This window comes from Erithacus rubecula, assembly GCF_903797595.1.
Source record: "Erithacus rubecula genome assembly, chromosome: 2".
In the NCBI taxonomy this organism is placed as follows: domain Eukaryota; kingdom Metazoa; phylum Chordata; class Aves; order Passeriformes; family Muscicapidae; genus Erithacus; species Erithacus rubecula.
Window position 1 is genome coordinate 66,227,438 of NC_136685.1, and position 20,236 is coordinate 66,247,673.

The 20,236-nt window shown below is 34.9% G+C and overlaps 1 protein-coding gene across 4 annotated transcripts in view; it reads right to left on the reverse strand.

Annotated features, from left to right (window-relative positions):
• Nucleotides 1-20,236, reverse strand: part of RYR2 (ryanodine receptor 2) — a 369,436-nt gene that overhangs the window by 112,052 nt on the left and 237,148 nt on the right. For all 4 annotated transcript variants that reach the window (XM_079298135.1, XM_079298134.1, XM_079298133.1 and 1 more), the window contains exons 30-47: nt 19,171-19,523; nt 18,819-18,933; nt 17,777-17,937; nt 16,966-17,125; nt 16,739-16,825; nt 15,827-16,053; nt 14,146-14,947; nt 13,437-13,637; nt 13,200-13,305; nt 10,787-10,930; nt 8,791-9,064; nt 6,062-6,176; nt 5,371-5,503; nt 4,135-4,238; nt 2,626-2,761; nt 1,762-1,948; nt 1,138-1,243; nt 92-212 (exon numbers count right to left, since the gene is read on the reverse strand). In XM_079298135.1, the coding sequence (XP_079154261.1) occupies nt 92-212; nt 1,138-1,243; nt 1,762-1,948; nt 2,626-2,761; nt 4,135-4,238; nt 5,371-5,503; nt 6,062-6,176; nt 8,791-9,064; nt 10,787-10,930; nt 13,200-13,305; nt 13,437-13,637; nt 14,146-14,947; nt 15,827-16,053; nt 16,739-16,825; nt 16,966-17,125; nt 17,777-17,937; nt 18,819-18,933; nt 19,171-19,523 (3,532 nt within the window). The remainder of the gene's footprint in view (nt 1-91; nt 213-1,137; nt 1,244-1,761; nt 1,949-2,625; nt 2,762-4,134; nt 4,239-5,370; nt 5,504-6,061; nt 6,177-8,790; nt 9,065-10,786; nt 10,931-13,199; nt 13,306-13,436; nt 13,638-14,145; nt 14,948-15,826; nt 16,054-16,738; nt 16,826-16,965; nt 17,126-17,776; nt 17,938-18,818; nt 18,934-19,170; nt 19,524-20,236) is intronic.

Sequence of the window (20,236 nt, forward strand, 5' to 3'; positions counted from 1 at the left end):
TTTAAGTGTTGAAAAAAGTATGAGTGTCAATATGTCAATAAATTACAAATCATAAGTATAGGATGGGAGAAAATATGTAGAAAAATCTTACCTTTTGCTATGGTCGGCATATGGAAAGCAATACTGATTACTCCCACCAAATCTTCAAGTGGAATCAAAGACCGTAGAATTGATCTGATTCTAATGGCTTCCCCTTTACCAGCATGGATTAGCTAGTAAGAAGACAATTAAAAATTTAAAACAATCTTTTTATATATTTTTTTTTACAGAAGAATAACTGTTCCCAAAATTGTATTATAATTAACAATGTAAGTTTCATGCAATCTGTATTGATTTGCTGTAGTAAGGATGCAAATGTACAGAGTCTAAAAATCTACATGTTTTCTTATTAAATACCACAAAATTCATTTTCAGAACAGAAATTAGGTAAAGCTGGTGAACAAAGTCTTGAAATGTAACAGCATATGGTGGGAGGTGTGGGGAGGAAAACAATAGCAGATTTTCAGATTGAGAAAATTAGGGGTTTTGTCCTTATCAAATGGGACACTTTCAATTATCTCAATTGTTTTGTTTTTTAAAAAAAGTCAGCAAAACTTTTTTAAAAGCAGAAAAAAAAAATATTTTTCATTCAAATGAAACAAGAATTCATACACTGACTTTATTAACTACATGTATCTCTCCTCTCTCAAGTTATCAAGCCCTGCACAAATTTGATACTGATCTATACTAATGTATCTTAATCAGGCCACATTTCAGGGCGAAATGAGAAACTAATTAAATTTCTGACGAATAATAATGTTTATCGAATCATAAACAACAAATATTTTCAAATAGTTTAAATCTCTTACAAAATAAGAGGTAAAGTTTTTATGCCTGAAATTCTGTTGTCACAATGGACAGTCAAACAAAATTAAATCATCAAGGGAATAATTCTTTAAAAAAGAACAGATTCTGAACGTCTTTTTTATCCCTTGCCAATCAGTAGAACAAGATATTATGTTGACTAAGATACTATGTAGCCATAGCACTGCTTTAGTACCTGGTAACATGATACTGAGAATAAAAAAGAATGGCAAACCAGTGATCAGTAAAACAACTGTGCCTTTACCTTCCAGTCTATGAAGATGTGAAACTTACATGCATTTCAGGGGCACAACGTCCTAAGAGATCAATCAAGGCAGCATAAAAGGTCATTATTGCATTTCCCATGTGAATAGTGTCATCTTCTTGTTCTTCTATTTCACTGTATTTAGTAAAATGATACAACAAATAAAAGATTAAAAAAAACCCCAAAAAATTAAAAAAAAAAATTAAAAAATTTAAAAAAATAAAAGAACCCATAAAAAAAATCCACAAAAAATGTTTTTAACCACAGTAAGAAATAAAGAGAACCTCTTAACAAATGGATTTACAGCAGACCAAGCCAGAATATATTTTGTCCCTAAAAGTTTGTAGCAACATCTCCATTGTAACCACTGGTACCATTTATCTGTCTCATTTTACATCAGTGGAGTGACTCTTAATGGAATGAAATAGAACAAACAGAATTCTAGAGATGTCTTAATACTTAGAGAGAGTTACTTAAATTAATAGTGCAGAGGAAGCACTGTTTAGCAAAAGACAAATCTCTCTCCGACACAGAATCCAAGGAAGAATGAACTGATAATTCACATGCTAAAACAAAGAAAGTCATTTCAGATCTAAGATTACAAAACAAATAAACAAATATCATGACAATGTAAGCAATTCTACTGCACCTACAGGGTTTTACTAGATCCATTACTTGGGGAGGGTCCATCTCTTGTTCGGTCTTCTGATATTTGAATTGCCTCCTCCATGGCAGCAAGCAGCCCATTGCCTCCTTCTCCTCTTAGAGCAGGACCAAAACATTCAGGCCGGCGAATAAGCAGTCTGACCACAACATTAGCATTCTCCTCCACACTCTCTCCTACCACACAGAACAAATACCAAAATACAAGATTATATCAAAAGACATCTGAAATAGAATCAGAAAAAGGTATACAAAAGAACAGAATGCATAGATACTTTTTATTACCAGTTTAAATATCACAACAGAATTACATTAACACACATCTCCTCTATTACTGCAATGAAATGAAAAAAAAGTATTAAAAATATATAAAATAAAACACACTTTAATTCAATATTAATTAGAGTCAAGGAATTAACTATCCAGTAAAGGATATTTAAAGTATCACTGAAACTACTAAATTTTAGTAAAGATTCAGTCAAGTGCAAGGGTTAATAAAGGGACCAAAATAATTACTTGAACACTAAACCTGGACTATCTAAATCTTCATAAATAGATAGGGGTTTGGCTCTGTATCAACCATGAATTTATCACAAAAAGATTTAGGACTCTCTGCTCTACTTCTAAAGGAGACGTGGGCATTTCAAAAACCAAAGCTGGATCCAAAAAATGGGGCACTAGATGCCCATTTCACAAGTCATATAAGTTAATGAATGTGTCTTGAGTAATTCTACTCTTTCTGCGGGTTCTTTTAACGCACAGTAACTTACCAAGTTGGCTTGTATTACCATTTAAAATTACAATCTTATTTGGATATTGGAGGAATTAATGAAATGTTTGGACTTCTACTCTACCATTGCAAAAAACAGCAAAACGAAGGAAATCCAAATATCGTTCTCCTTCAACTGGATTCCATCCAATGTCTGGGTAGCCTTTACAAATCAACAAAGGACAACTCTGCAACCCACATCCAGCCAAGTAGCGAACCACCTAAAAGCAAAGGAAGATGGAAACTATATTAATGGTTAAAAAGAAGTGCAGCTTCAAAGGGAAGCATCCTCATACATTGTCAGGAAATGGTGCCCGCAATCTCTTATCCCTGACAAACCGTATCATGTTTTGGGCGAATCACCCTCTTTCTCAGTTCACTTTTCCAGTCTTTTCCTACTCGTGCCATGAACTGCACGAGTAGGCAGTTAATATCTCAATTCCATCATTTCTCTCTCTAGAATTATGCTTTGGTGTCTGTTACCTCATTTCTCTTGCAACTCTGAGCATTACAAATTAGTCAGTTTTGCAATATTCCCCAACCACACACCAGCCATAATTGAAACCACATATTTTCTTTTATAAAGAATAAAAGGTCTATTCTTTTATTTTGACCATTCATTTTCACTTGCCTTTTTTTTTCCCCTTTCATTTTAAAACACACAGCAGTAACACTCCCTGTAATTCAGGACTATAGGCTCAGTAGTAGTTTTCAGTTGGCCCTTTCTGAACTTTAAGAATTGTAAGCATAGCCTTTAGCCAATTTGGACAGCTTCTTCTTGCTGAGTGCCTATAAGACTGGTAAGACTGAACTGTCCTTATAAACACAAATGGTCCATCTTCCTATTCCAAGAAAGGAACACCTTTGCTTTTATTACTCCTGACAGATGTTTTCCTAAAAAGATCATATCATCTCCAGAATTTAAGGTCTTTAAAAGAAATTGGATATTGCAATTCCTCTGCCTTTTCTTAAGAAAGTTTTTAATGTCAACCTTGAATCTCTTTCCATTAACCTGCTTTTTTTATCCATTACTGGCAGAGTAACTACTACTCTATTACTCCTCGTAGCAGCAATTTACACATACTACACAATTGTCACAGGTTCTCTGGAGTGTTTTATTCTTTAGTGCAATTAATTCAACTTCCTTCAACTTTCCTGAACAGGTTTAAATGCTATGTTAAAATATGACAGATACAGACACACATTTCTGTGAAAATTTGTCATATACTGTAACAAATTGTCACAAAGTTCCTAATAACTCTTATTGTCTTATGTCACCACTGCATGTCACCATTCAAAACAACAACAAAGAAAGATTTTAGCAACAAAGTTTTGTTGCATATGGACTCCACTAGTGCAAAATTAAGAGCTGCCCTTAAAGCAATTCCTTCTGGCTGCAACTGTGTGTGTAATCACCACAAACTCAGTTCAACTCTTCAGATCACCAGCAGAAAGAACAACCAACCAGGTTCTCAGTCTTCCCCTGAAAAGTACCAGAAACTCCCACATAATCTTGGATTTTGCTTACGCCAAGAAAGGAGTATCTTCTCCTCTGCAGAGTGAAAACAAAATGCTTGATGAAGAAGCTACCAACCTTCTCCAGATCAGGCTCCCTTAAAGCCAGAGCAAGTTCATTGTTATCCATTACAGATGCTGCAGCAACATCTAAAGGAGTCGACCCTCGCATGGAAGGGGAGGCTGTTAAAATAACATTTAGTTTTAGCATCAGTTTAATAAACCTCAACAAATGCATTAACTTTTTTTAACAAGATGCAACATTTTGTCATTAGTTAGCACATGATTATAAATATATAATTAATACATCTCAGTTTATAGTAAATCATCCTGCACTTGCATGGAATTTAACACTGATATGAAATAAAATTACAATATGAATATTCAAGCTAAAAGAAGCTTGTCTTATACATTCCTTTTCTCGCAATATATTTTGGTTTAAAATCTCATTCTCATTTTCCTAACAGACACAATTCTGTTTTGAGGAAAATGCAGTAATAATTTTATGTCTCATGCATAGACATGCCACCAACTGCAGTGAAATAAAAATATCTTTCCACTTTAAAATACAATATTAAAAGTTATGCATTTTTTTAAAAAATGGTGGTAAATACAGTATAAGGAAAATCTAAGGTTTTCATACTGACACTCCAAAGGCATTTGATTTGGGATCTTCCTCTTCAAAAAGATTTTGAGTTTACACTTTTCTATGCTTTTACATTAATACATCTGTGATCATTTAAAAAATTACCATGATGATTCCTGACTACTTATATAATGTCAATTTCAAGTACTAAATAAAACAAGGATAAATGTATTTTCTCTATAACACTTCAGGCATGAAAATGAAAGCAAACCTGTTTAAGAAATGTTCAAGGTTCATTTATGGGCATCTAGTCATGCAGCTAATTGAGTTGTGTTTCTCCCACTGCCACAGCCATATACTGACCAATACATAGAAAAAAAGTGTAGGGGTGCAAGCTTGAGCAGTGAGAGGTAAGCCCTAATGAAATGCTGCCAAAACTTATTAATGATTCTCTTTGTAAAAACAGGAATATATTCTGTTCCTCAAAATTAGCACCAGTAACCACTAAGTCTCTCTGAATGCTCAGGCACATACAACATATGCACTAAATTAGCTCAACTTAATGCTACTGCCAGGGGAGTGTTTAGAGTTAGCAGTACAGTTAATGAAGATATTTTGCACTGGAAATAGAAACTTCAATACGCAGTGAGAGGGATGCAGAAAAATACAGGTGGCTTCATATATAAATCAGCAGAAAGTTTTAGATTTTATTTTAAAAACTATACTTACCAAGGCCAACACTGCTGTTTTCCAATAAATAGCTAAGATGATCAAACATAGCTTTTTGATTCTGCCTGCTGATGCGGCAAAAATAACATAGAAAACGACAGCAGTTTGCCACCATCTTTGGGAAAGTGATTTCCTATGAAGCAAATAAAAACAGACTGAATTTCAAATTCTAATACAGACATACAACAGGCAAAGGATCATTTACATAAAGCCACTTAACATAATAATATGTAGGTGTTGTACTCATTGCCCCTCAGGGAAATTAACTGCTTAGATTTGTCATTGGAATTAACAGGACTTTCTCAGCTAGTTAGCAACACCTTAAGCTTTAAAAACTAAGGCTAGGATCACACAAAGATTCTAGATTCAAACATGAAAGAAGGTTTATACTCAGTTTCATAGAGTAATAATGAGGGTTTTTAAAATTACTTAATAGAAAGATCTCTCCTTTAAAATATAATAAGCATAGGAAGGGCTACAGTTTTTCTTTAAAGCATCTGAAATTACAATGCTAATAATACCTCTTCCTCTGAAATGGAAGGACAGATTCTTCTAAAGATCTTAGTCAACTGTTACGTTAATGGAAATTAGTAAGAGGTTATGATCCCAGTGACAGCTCAGCCCCTTATAGGAAAAAGCTTTTAACAGCTCTATCCTAAACTCTCTGCCTTCTAACAATTAATTGCTTTACCTTGGATTCTCCTCCACCAAGCACGTTCACCATCACTTCCATGACAGTTTCATGCATGCCTAAAGCTCTCATGAGATTTGGATGTTGGTAAAATACTTTATTATTCATGATGTCTCTACAGGAAAACAAAATAAAAACATGTTATGGACCAGTAGTTTACCTATTATGTTATTTGCAAAGCTGATTTACTGTGCAATTCTTCACCACCTCCTGAAGTAAAAAATTGCCTCAGGGACTTTTCCCATTGAGTTTCAACTTCTCTATTTTTCTATGCACATTGTGGAAGAACATGACCTTTGTTTTCCCATATTATAATTAGTGCAACCCTTGTTTACACTGGAGTAGAAAACTATTTTCATTAGAAATTACATTCAGATCTAAAACTGCGTTCTGACAATAGCATCATCAAAACTGATATATATTTTAAATTTTCAATTCAATTATGCAATATTTTTTGACACAAAATCCTTTTTAGATTATTAAAATATTGAAACATTTGCTATCTGCCATCAAAAGCAATTAAAAAATCCTGGGGGTAAGAGGTATCCAGCTATCTTCTAAGTGTCAAAATCAGAAGCACAGAAATATTATTCATGAGTTACTGTTAGGCAGAACTCTACCACATATTTCATCAGAACAGATTTTAATATTTAAAATCAGACTTTAAGATCATAATGTCAATATTTCATTTGGCATGGTATATCCGATAAAAATGTCTAGCTTAAAGAGTAATTAAATTTCTAAAAGCTATAATTAGTCTTGAAATCAAACACAACCATAAATAACTGTGAAAGCAATTAGGTCATGGGAGAAAAGGATTAGCAGGTCACTAGAGAAAATACTGTTGGCAACTGTTCAAATTTCACTGTACATTTTAAACAGTCTTTTTTTTTCTTCTCCTTCCTGACCTATAACTCCTTCTCTCAGGCAAGAAAAAATCAGCCTTTTAAAAGCTAAGATGTGAAGAAAACTATTTGACACTGGGTTTTTGACTCCTAGTAACTTTTTTCCCAAAACCTAAAACTGAACTTCCTATCAGTGATGATGCCTCCAAAAGATGTCGCATCTCCTTTCTGCAGTAATGCATCAGGCTTGGAAAAATACCTCAATGGTATCAATCTTCCAAACTAAACTCCTAGTTATCTGCAGCAGTTTTCTTTTACAGAAAGAAGTACAGAAAGTCAAAATGTCACCTCAAGGACTGTCCAGCAACATTGCTTTACTTTGCAAATTACATCCACTTTCAGTGTTCTGTTTAACTGTGAGCTGTATTATAAAATGTCACAGGGGAAAAAAATTTCTGAGGAAACTGAGTTCTAAAGCAGCAATAAGTAACACTTCCAATTCTCAGCTGAAAGAAAGGAATACTACTTAGAGCAAAAAAATAAAATGGCATTTTTGAATAGGTGTTGGAGATCAGGTTAGCCTATAAAAAGCACAAATAGCACAGCTGGATAACTTAGAAGCTAAACAAGAATTAACAGAGACTACCAAGAAAGGTGACAGGAAAAGGTAGTGAGAATACTGGTTTAACTTCCACCTGGCTTTTATTAATCAGCATTAACATTAAAGAGATTCAGAAAATCTTTTAATTCACAGTAGAAAACGTAGAGGAAAAAATATGTAAGAACTAAACACAGAACATGATATGAAAACCAAATTAGTTATCACTCACTCATTTTAGACTTCATAAACTGGAGTAAAATTAAACATTTTCAATTTGCATAAAAAGGTAGATTTAGAAATGCCAGTACTTCATGTCTCTTGACAGATGCCAGCCCCCGCCTTTTGCCAAAGACTTCAACAACCATAAAACATTGATTAGACCTGCTGGTAACCTGAGAAGTAGGCATTGTTTATAACAACAATACAAAATTATGTATAGACATTATTTGGATATTTGTGGTTTTCAGTAAGTTTAAAAAATTAAAAAAAAAAAAAACAGAAAGAAAAACAAAAAACCCACAGAAGTATTTTGCACAAGAAAAGCTTTGCTTCTGCTTGCATTCCTAGAATTCTTTATATAATGCTGTCTTTGATTCTCATTGCTCTTGCTGACTGGAAGATTTTCAATAGATCACAGCTGATGCTTACTATCAAAAGACATCTCTTTGAAAAACATGAGTGAAAAAAACCAACCAACCTCTTTCCTACTAGAGACTATCATGTTTGCTTTACTGTTTCCTCCAACTGACCTCTTTATCAGCCTATACTTCACTATTATTAATCATATAATGAGGAAGAATAACAGTTTGTGAACTATTTCCTAGCTCAAACATACCATGTACATTTAGTACAATAAAATGGATGGCATATGAACAGACATGGGTAGGCACAACTTCATTAGCTGACTGCTGTGGGAAATTGTGTCAAAGAGCCAAAAGGCAGTGCATTCATATAAAATGGATTCTTGACAGGATTCTTCACAGCCACACTATTTCAAATGCAGTAGTAAGATAGGTCCTTATTACATACATCTTTTCAACATTTTTCAGAAGTCTTACAGATGTCATCTGCTCCTCCTCACATATGACACATATAGTGCTGCAAAGGCATTATCTTTATCTATATAAAACTGAGAGCAGTGCCTGCATTGACACCCATATTCAGATTCAAACTTCATGTACAACCTTGGCCATAACCATACAGCAAATAACAACAAAAAAAAAAAAAAAAAAAAAAAAAAAAAAAATCTGCAAATAAGGAGAAATTACACTCCAGTTATTTACCCTAATCCACGAATCATAAGCTTCTCCTCTTCCTTCCCCATTCTGACACTAAGCAAGGACCGGATTTGGCCAAGGGATGCCAGAAGGTTGATGGTGTCTTCCACAGACACGCTGTTTATGGTGTAGGTCTTTGGCAGGGCTCGAACCAGGCCACCAATGCCATCGTACTGGCGATGCAGCAACACAAACATGGCCCTCACCAACTCGGGGTCTTCTATCACCGACTCCTGCGCCCAGCGCACCATCGTGTCTGAAATCAGCTGCTGGAGAGTGGCTGTGAAGAAAACAGACAACTCACAGAATTACCATTAATGCTCATCTGCCTACTGCTAGTCCCTCAGAACCTGCTATGCAACCTGGAATGAATTCAATTCCTAAGCATCTTTTCCTTGGTATTTCTTTAGCAGTCTATCAAAGAAAAATAAAACCACACGAGAGAAGCAGAAATATCTCAAAACCAAAAGTCTATACTAAAAATTATGAAGACATAGAGGATGCTCACAAAGTTATCAGATTTATTTCTGTATATTGCTTTCAATATTTTTCAATTTATATAAGCCTGAGGGTTTTTTAGCCTATTATGAAGTAAGGCTGAAAAATTACACTGATGGCATATGTTTAGTCTCTAATGAAGCAAGAAACCTGTATCTGGTAGTGTCACTGATAATCTTTATTAGTTGGAATATATGTATGTTTGGAAAAGATATGTTGACATAGACAAGCTATATAATTGCAGTTAAGATAATTACAGATTAACTCAAACTAACAAACAAAAAGAAAGGTACTTACAGAAATATACTGAAGAAATAGGAGTTGGCCAAAAATAAAATGTTTAACAAAGAAGAGAAATTGTGCTAATACAGAGAAAGGGGGGAAAAGAATACTACTAATGTATTTCATTGTTACTGTCCAGGCACTCTACTATAGCTGTTTCCATTGACACAAAGTACATAATTTTAAGAATAAAAACATTTTTAAAATAAGGAAAAAGATGAAATGTGTTTGGGCTGATATTTCAGAAGGACTGAAATAATTAATAACAAGAAGGGACACAATGCTAATCTTTTTGGGTGGGTTGGTTTGTTCTCTTTCGGTTTGTTTTTTTTTTTTAAATGAAGAATCCCAGGAGCAGACAATCCTTTTGTTCCTGTTTTGATAACTGCAATGCTGCAATACAGACCTGCATGTGGGTCTGTTTGTTTAATATAATAGTCTTTCTACTAATATGAGAAGGAGTGAATCAGGTTTTACAGAGCTTTTATGCTTACTACAAGGAAAAAAAGGAAGAGATAAGATTCATCATCAGATTCTGCATGGGCCTAGCCTCTAATTATCACATAAAAAATAAGGACATTTGAAAGTGCCGCGTACAACAGAAAGAGGGGGGTAAAAAGATTGAAAAAAAAAAGCAACTATGACATATAAAAAGATTAATTTAAATAGTCAGTTGGCACCAACTGCAGAGCTAGGATGCCATTGGCAGTGGTTCTTATCAAGATGAAAAGGTACAAAGTATCAGAAAAAATGACAGAACAGCAGTTACAGTCAGTAAATCTTGAATTTTAGGTTGGGTGCAGAGGCTTCTGATAATTACAGCCTAATTGCAGGCTATTTCATATGGCAATCTTCATGCAAATACTGATTTTGAAGATGCTGCAGCTGAGGAAGTTCTCATAAAGCAGGACCTCTTTTGCTGCAATTAATAAGTCTGCACTAATTCTATTAAATGCAAGATATATTCTGAAAAATTTATGAGTCAACGAAGGATGTGGGGCAAAAGTGCCACTAAAAGAAATTTTCCTTTACATCCCACTGGGAGACAAATTGCCTAATAAATCCATTTGTGCTTGTTTTGAGTTAAGCTACAAATTTAGGGTGCACAGATATTTCATTAAAAATGCACCTTGTTTTGGCTGAAAATGCGTGAAGAACTTCCTGGTCTGCTTATTTTCCCTTTTGCAATTAAGTTGCAATAAACTGGTTTAATTTTGCTTACAGGATGTCTTGTCATCGTCATCAACTGTCTTCTCAGCTTGTTTCTTCTTCAGATATGTAACTTTCTCCATAAGGTATAGGAGGCGACCCCTAATGGTTGAATCACTGTTGCCATCCAGGGTTCCATCTTCATCTAGTTCAATTCCTGAAATTAAAAAAAATGCACAAAGTAGTGAAAGATTAAAATTAAGCAAGCTACCGACATCTTGTGTGTACAAACATAATTAAACTGAACTGTTGTTCCATTCTGAGAACTTTATATGGGACATGCTTAACCAGCATTTGGAACAAGTATAGAACAGTCACATGTGCCAAGCAGGAAAGTGAAAGATAAGGATCAGATAACCTTAGAAATTCAGCATGTAAATTGTGCGATGGCATACATAAAACATACAATAAATATATTGCCCGCAGTATGCATTTTTCCACACCAACACTGATGCATGTCTTGTGGGTATATGTAATTCAGAAGTGCAGATAAGAGTCCCTAGAGATACAGTGTTGAAGTGATAGTAGGAAAAATTTTTAGGTAAAATATATGGAAGAAATGAAAGTACGAGTAATACAACAAATATACTTTCCAGTGATCTGTCAGAAGCAGTCACCCTCACAAAACAGTGCTCTTTCATGACATTACTATAACAAGCTATAAAATGTAAAAACAATTAATGTGAAGATTCACAGAATCACAGAACAGCTGTGTTTGGAATGAGCCTTTAGAGTCCAGCCTCCCAGCTGAAAACAAGTTCAACAAGGGCAAGTTGCCCAGGACCATGTCCAGTGAGGTTTCGAATATCTCCTAAGGTGAAGAGACTCCATAATCTATTCTTAGGCAACCTATTCATTCTTGAGTTCCTACACCCTACAGTAACAAACACATAGAATTTCCTGATTTTTAATCTGTGTCACTAGACATCTCTCAGGAAAGTCTCATTTAGCCTTCTAAGTATATAAATACAGGTATATAAATATCTGTCCCAACAGGTATTTATATACATTGATACCATCCCCCTTTGAATTTCCTCTTAAACCCCAGTCCTCTCATTCTCTGTAGACCACAGCTTTTGTGCAAAGCTACTTTCTAATTTGGTCCCTAGCCTGTCCTTGCTGCTGGAGTTATTCCTTCCCAGCTGCAGGACTTCAGACTTACCAACACTGAACTTCATGGGATTCCTATCAGCTAATTTCTCTTATTTTTAAACATATTGATTCATGCATACATTGCAGAGGAATTAAAAACCTTGACCTGTGCTCACACTAAGTCCAAGTAAAAATGTTATTCAACCATTTTCTGGATTTCTTAGTTTCCAAAATAAGTTCTGAAGTCAAGGGTTTTGTAGAGTTCTTTAGCTTTATAGGATGTTTTTTCATTATATAACATCATTCTTCATTTATTGCATCTGTCTCTAGTTGTCTGATTTTTTTGGCATTAGATACAATTCCATTTATATTAGAAGTTATTTTGTTATACTTTGTTGTAACAGGGCAATTGATGCTACACTAAGCAGTGTTCATCAGTAAATTCATATTACACACTAAATCATATTACAAAATTATTTGGATGGCAGTCTCCTCAACTAAACTAATTAACAGTAAAGAGACTAAAATGTCTTAACTGGAACACAGAGATGGTCTGAAATGACCCAAATGAAATGTCTGTTTTCCCACAGTTACTCTACTCCCTGAGCTCTAGTTGTGCTTTTTTGATTTGCAAACTTCCAATACATTTCTCTCAATCATTCCACAAAACGTGAATCCTCAAATGGTGGCTGACTAAGCAAGAAAACATTGACTTAGGATGTGTAACTGTTTTACTTATTTTGCAATATACAGAGTAATTAGTTCTGTTCTCTCACAATGCACCTTCTGACCCACAAAATTAATTTTCTACTCATAGATAATGCAAATTCCTATTTTCCTCCACCAGAAAAAGGTAATGAAAAAAACTATGTTAAGTAATTTGAGAGGAGAGCGATGGAAAACAGTTAAGGAAAAATTGAAAGAATCAAAAGATAAAGCTTGTTTTCCTTTCAAAATGTTTATCTAAATTATTTATTTCATCTACATTTCCTGTTACCAAACACAAGAAAAAAAAATTGAAAACCTAGAAAGCATCTAACATGACCCACTGATGTCTGGACTGCTTGCCCCCTAAGGAGAGAATGAAGAAACTGAGCCTGCAAAACATATGCTTATGAAGCAAAACACACAGCATTCCCTTCTAGTTTAATCAGGTAAGGATATTTCCTTGGTTTTGACTACAAGCTAATTATCTTTATTCAATAATATTTATAATTTTTACAGTGTAATTTATAGACTATTCAGTTGATGTTTCCTATATAAAATTACCTATAAAAACTGCTTTTAAAGCTAACATAATTTAAACAGCAAAAATATTCAGCAGCAAGACTTACCACAGTGTGTCATTAGGTCTTCATGGAAATCCAATAGTTGATCCCGAATTTCTTCAGGACAAGGACAATCATTTTTATCATCTTTAAAGTTCAGCAGCATATTAATCTTAGAGAACACAAAGAAAAGACAAATTACACTGATCTCCAAAAGGAAAAGCTTTCAAATCAAACAGAACTCTGCAACATAAAAAGCAAATAAAGCGCAACAAGAACAAAACTGTCCAATGCGAGCTGTACCTGCTCTTGAGGAGGGGATCGAAATTCTTTGGTTTTTCTAGCAGTCAGGGCAGCAGACATGTTCAAGGCCTGCATCACTTCATTGTACCGGAAGCGCTGATTCTCTTGGAGCTTGGCCACAAAATCATCGGAAAACGCGACAATGGCTTCTATTCGGTGCCGTACCTGGCAGTCACACAGGTACTGGAGTAGATGACACATCTGAAAAAACAGTATTGTAAGAGACCTGAGTTGGCAGGCTAAGAAACATCTTCTGCATATTATGCAAGCAAGGATGGATTTCCCACAGCAACAGCTACCATCAAATAAAATGTCTAGATCATTTAATGCTGTTATTTACTACACATAAAGCAATCTTGCACCAGGAATATCTGGCATCTGCCAGAGATTAATGTGCCTCAGACATAACTAAAGTTACAAGAGAATGAATTTACCCCTTTCTTTTAGGGAATTTCTTTTCAGTTCAAATCCATAAAAATGAAGAATTAACTATTGATGGCATTGAGCAAGTAATTCTTTAATGAAACCACAGTTGCTTGATCTATGGTGAGCAAGTTTATATCATCAGAAAGATACTAAATCTTCTAGTCTTCCATAAGGAAATTACCTATTTTACTAAAAAAATTAATTTCAAAATGCTTTATTCCTTGAAAGATAAATTACCACATGAAGAAAACAGGAACAACTACTACCAAACCAGTATTTTTACCTGTAATTTAACAGGTTCTGGAAGTTTCATCTGAAGGAGTCCTTCCTTTGGCATTTGCTCCCCTCTGGTTTCTTCCTCTCCCTCTTCTGATTTGAATTCATCTGAACTGAACTCCTTCTCTGAAAAATCAAGTTCATCCTCCTGACTCATTGCTTCTTTGAAAACCCGGGGCTCAATCAACTGCAAGATGTGTTTCAGATCCTCATTGTGGAAGATTCCCATAATTAGGAGAGTATAAAAGAGCTTGATGAGAGGGACAAACAGAAATTCTGTAGAACCACCAACTGGATCTCTGACATGGAGGCTTCCCTCCTGGACAGCTTCAGTCAGCATCTCTATGGTTTTGGCCTTCAAAATTTCCAGAGGGAATTCAGGACTGAACTGAAAACATTCACTGCTAATGCTTACAAAGCTTGGAGAAGAAAACTGCATTCTTGGCCTTAAGGAAGTGCTAAGTCCTATACCAGGAAGGCCATGTTTTTTGTTTTCATCAGGAAACAAAGTAATACTCTTGGTCTCGTCTGTCATTGGAACTATAAATTCATTATTCATCATCAGTCTGGCAGTTGCATAGGTATTGAGATGGATGTCAATAAGTAAGTCATAATATCCTGCACGTAATAACCCTGGCATATATTTATTCTCAATGGCATAGAGGAGCTGAGATTCATCCACATGGCTACACAGAGCATGGGCCACTCGGTTGTTGCCTAAAGCACAAACAGCTGAATACAATCGGAGGGTGTGGTAGTGAAATTTCAGCAATTCTTCTTGTTCTGTCAGCTCTAAAATATCAATTGTTCTGAAGAGAAGAGAAAACAGTATAGTAAATCACATATGCAAAAATATCTTTTTAAGGCATTCAAACTTCTCCCTGAGGATAACATTAGCACAATATCAGTTCCTGGAATGGATTTTTTACAAATTTCAGCTTTTGTGGGAGAAATACCGTCCATGTAATAATCATGACAAGCAACAAACTTTAATTGCAAATTCATTCTAGTCACTCATTACTTAAACTACTTCCAGTGGAAAAAAAAGCCAAATTATTTACTTAACACAGGATTTTTTTTCATAACACAAAAAAGAATTCATGTAACTGAAAATTAGGGATTTAAAAGCAGTTGGGGTTAAGATACTGATATCATTTACTGGTTTTAAATCTAGGGTGGAAAGTGGCAACAGACTAGCCAGTACATTTGAAGAGGGTTCAGTGTTGGGCTTCTTGGTGACTTGGTTTTCAGTTTAGGCACTGGCAAAATGCTCAGACATTTGGGTAACAAGGAAATCAGAGTTAAATGTCTTCTTCTAAATTTAGGAAAATTAAAGCAATTGAATAATTACATTGGTGACAAATCTTGAAAAATCTCTACAAAAGCGGATTTTTGCATGTTTTACAGATTAATAATTTACAAGCAGGGTTTCTTTCATTTTTGCAAATCTGTATATAGCATTAATATGTTTGGAGAGAAATTGAGAGAGGTTGGAAACAGGTAAAGAAGGGAGATTTTAAAACACTGGTAATTTGGATAATTTGTAACATCAGATAAATCAAAACACACTGTCTATATTTACACATTATAAATACAGGGAAGACCTTGGGCCTTTCTTACATAGATGGAATTACATTGCTAAATTCATAATCCCAACATAACTGATACAGTACAAAACAAACATCAACCTGTTTTCCTCAGGAATATGAAGGGCCATGAACTGCAAAGGATTCAGGCACTGTATCATCCAGCCTTGGCGTTCACTGATCCGAGACACATCCACCTTCAGGAAGTGGTTTGGAACTCTGCTCCAAAGCACATGAGTCAGAAACTGGACATGGAGACGTGGAGGACACTGAGAGACTGGGTTTTTGTGTTCACTTTTGAATAATCCAGCAGATAATGGCATTACATTCTGGAAAATTCCAATGGAAGAGACAATCAGTTTCTTCATCTTTACCAAACACTTCATTTCTTTTCCAGAAATATACTCAATATATAGTAAAGTACTGTATAACAGAAAATCAAGATTTTCATCATTTTTAAAAACAAGCTAGGAACTGTTGGAAGATTAGCAGCAAAAGAGTGTTTTCTGTATTTGTTTTTGTAAGACTGGCCAAATTTAAAATAGAAATTTGATTGCCACTTGTTACTTCCTTGGACCCCAATTTCATTTTACCTCTTCTGATTTCTTAGACATCCAAGTATCCAAAGAAAGGTGGCAAAATTTAGCTCAGTTTTCTTAATTTCTATCCGAACGCACTTCAAAATTATTTTAAAACTCTAATCAGATACACCAGTCATCCATGCTCTACTTGTAAAATTACGAGATTTGCTTCACCAACCAAAGTAAATTTGTTTCACCACAGAAGACGAGATTAGAAAACACTGATCAGTTTCTACCCTTCTTATTCAATGTACTGTGTTTTAAATTCATTAAGTATTGAAAACTAAGTTAAGAATAAAAATAGCAATAGTGCAAACACTTGAAATCATAAAAATGTCCCAAATACCAAGAACACACTGCAGGAAATAAATGGCAGAAATAATATTATATTAATTATTATTCCTAAACCAGCTCAAAACCAAATATTGTTTACCTTTATTCTTCCCAATTCAAACTGGAAAACATTGGGGCTTGTAGCTTGAGCAAACACAGCAGGAAACAACTTTGTACTTGGTTCAACCTAGAACAAAGGGAAAAATTACTGTCACAACACTGAGGATTACTTTTTCTTACAATCTTGTACTAAAGCCTCTAATTATGCAGGCTAAGGATTCAGGTTTTCTCTCTTGCCACTGTGAGACATCACCAAAAAATACCCACCTGATAGTAGGTGCCTAGTTCCTTGCCATTGGCTGTGAAGGTCAGCAGGCCACTGGCAGCATCAACCAAGCAGCCAATCTCCAGACCATTATTGTTACGTCCTTGTCCAGGGCTCAAGCTCTCTCCTGCGCACACCATATAGCAGTTGCTGCGTTTTATACTGAATACCAAAAGATAAATTTATTTATGAATGGTGCGCAAAATTCCTGCAACAAACTAAGAACAACCTTGCCTGGCTGCAAATGTACAGGGCCTTGTGGCCGAAAACAATGGATCACATCCTAACCACTGCCAAAATTCAATGAAACATGGACATCATAACTGGAAAAAATAAAAACTGAAGATGACAATGTAGGAAAAAGTTCAAATTGTTTGTAAAATACCAAAGACAAAACTCATTTTGCAAGTCAAGGGTTTAAATCATTTAATGTTAAGCATCACAAAAGTTTCTGGTATGCATAATAAACTGATTATTATCACTATCATTGAAGTGCTGAGACAAGCTCGTGTACTAATTTTGGCCTCACAAGTCAATATTTACAGGATCATAATTTCAAACTATACAGAAAGCTGAACTATCTTACTTTACATTGCCTATTGATTTGACTAGATCATTAGTCCACTGCTTCTTCACAAGCAAGAACAGGTAACAAATTAACACTTTTTCCCACTACTGCTATTTTAATTCTTTTTTCTACATCAATCCAATCACATTAAATGGAGTAGATTTATGCCTTATAAATTGCAAGTTGCTTGTATGGGTATAAAACACAGGTCTTTTTAATTGTATTAAATTTAAATTGCAACCAACCTCTCATGAACCTTCCCTTTTTCATCTCCCAGTGTAACTGTGACAGTCCGCACTCTGTCCAAGTCAAAGCTTGTGTCATACTGGTGAAAGTCTGATGTAATCCAGCCCACCCAGACATTAGCAGGTTCTTGACCAGGAAATATCCTCACAGAATAATAGTACTGTTAATAAAAAAATAACATTATCAAATGTCAGTGTTTGTTCCCCAGTGCATCAGTTTGATTCAGAATTAAATTGCTGCGCTAAATCTGAAAAAATGTCATCTCTTCAAAAGTAGCATAAACTTGTTCAAGTGCAATTCACAAGCAAAGCAACAAAGACTATAGCCACAAACCAAAATACAGCCAACAAAATTTTTAAACAAAAAAGTGGACAAGATTAAATACACATCTTATAGGATTGTATTGAAGGCTTCTGCATCATAGCATTTTTAGATATATTTCTACAGCAACTTTAGTTTTTGTACTGCAGGTGACCCAGTTTCTAGTATCTCATATCTTTCAGAAACAGAAGAACACATCAGAGGAGGAATACTTGTTTTCCTTTGAACATTGAGGAATGAGTACTTGTGGGGCTGATCTTTTAGAAAGGTGTGCAAAATATGCACAAAACTTTCACTGGGAATTCCATTAAATAAATGTTTTGAAGAACATTAGTATAGATATTTTCAAATGATCCTGAACACTGACCTACTAGTTTAATATTTCTTTTTCAATTTATTCCATTATTCTGACACTGTTTAATCTTCCTCTTTTTATATCTGGTGTAATCAACAGCAGTTTCAAAAACTGATTAAATTAATTTATAGATTTTCACTTGGAAACTGTTTTAGTCTGACAGTCAAATCAAAATAAATTTAAAAAATCAAAATAAAACAGTCTCAACTTAAGTAGAGGTTCAGAACTACCACAGACATTTAAATTGAAAATTAGACTGTTTCTGAAACTCTTACAACAAAAATCACCATGCAAGTATTTTAAAAATCCAAACCAAACAGCTAAAAAACCCCAAAGAGCTAAAACATCATCCTATATTACAATACCGTGGAAGTTTGCATCAAATAGTCATAGTCATCCCTATCATCTGCTAGCACATCCTCTGTAAGCCGTGCAGAGTGACTCGTGCTATATTCTGGCTTTGTCCTTCTGAGCATAAATCTGGAAAAAAAAAAAAAAAAAAGTAAATTCAATATCTCTACTAAAAGCTCAATCACGAAGGCAAATTACTCAGAAAAGAGAAAGACACAAACTCATTTCTAAAAACCCTTGAATTAATTCTGACCTTGAACTGTATATTCAAAAGTTACTTGACTGGTCTGTCAGACATGAGTGGCATTTTTCTCTACTCTGAGAAGCAGAAGCAGGAGGACTGGGAAAAGGTAACAAGCTACTAACCTTTGTTTAAGACGTGAGGGCTTTTCTTGAACATAATCTTTATGGTTATTCAACTCTGGTTTTGTGGCATCTTTTTCTCTTTCTGTCCGGTCAGGAACTAGATGACCATGAGCAGTTTTCATTAGAACCTCAAAATCAGAATCAGCATCATAATCATCCAAGTCATTTTTTGGGCCAAAAAGACCAGAGCCTGGTAACCCTCCTGCAGCTGATCTGGAGAATACCTCAGCACATTCAATGGGCATGCTTAATCGAAAAAACATGACATCTGTTTTACTGTTCTGGGAACCAAAGGACTTCTGTGTGACCTTCAGACAGGGACAGCTGTCTATGGTGCCATCAATTCTCATCACCTATGAAACACAAACATGTAAGATTTTAAAGCTGATGCTTTTCCTGCCATGTAAATATTAAATTTATATTTCTACAATAGTATTCTATGATTGCAAAACTTGCAACAGCATGGGTGCCAATAGCCTAATGCATTGTAATCATGTGCTGCCATTTTGAAGGGAAATAAATACCATGAGGAGTGGATGTTTTTGTTGCTCCGTAGTTAAATTTTTAAAAAACAGCCACAAAGAAATTATGCTTCTCACCATAACTCTGCAATGTAAATCCAACTGTGTCCAGAACAAAACAGACCAAGGAATAAAAGTCACACATGTACATACGAAAGAACATAAACTGTTTCCTAAATACCACACACCAGATGAAAAAGAGTTCTTATTACATCATTTCAGAAGGATTTCATGGCAAACTTACAAGGCATGAATTCAGTTCCATCAAGATGCACAACTGATTGGAACATAAGTGTTGACAAAATTGGCTAATAAATATTTATTACAATCAAAATCGATTAGCTATGGAAAAATCAAGAAGTGTGTGCACTAAAACACCTAGCATCTGTTATTAAAAAATGCCCACTTTCTGGAAATTCCTTACATAGCTCTCACTGCACAAGGAGCTCTTAATTAGGACATATTGTATGATTTGGCTCTCAGAATGTCATGCTAACACACACCACAGGTTTTGTAGGAAGAAAAACTACCAATCAAGCAATGAC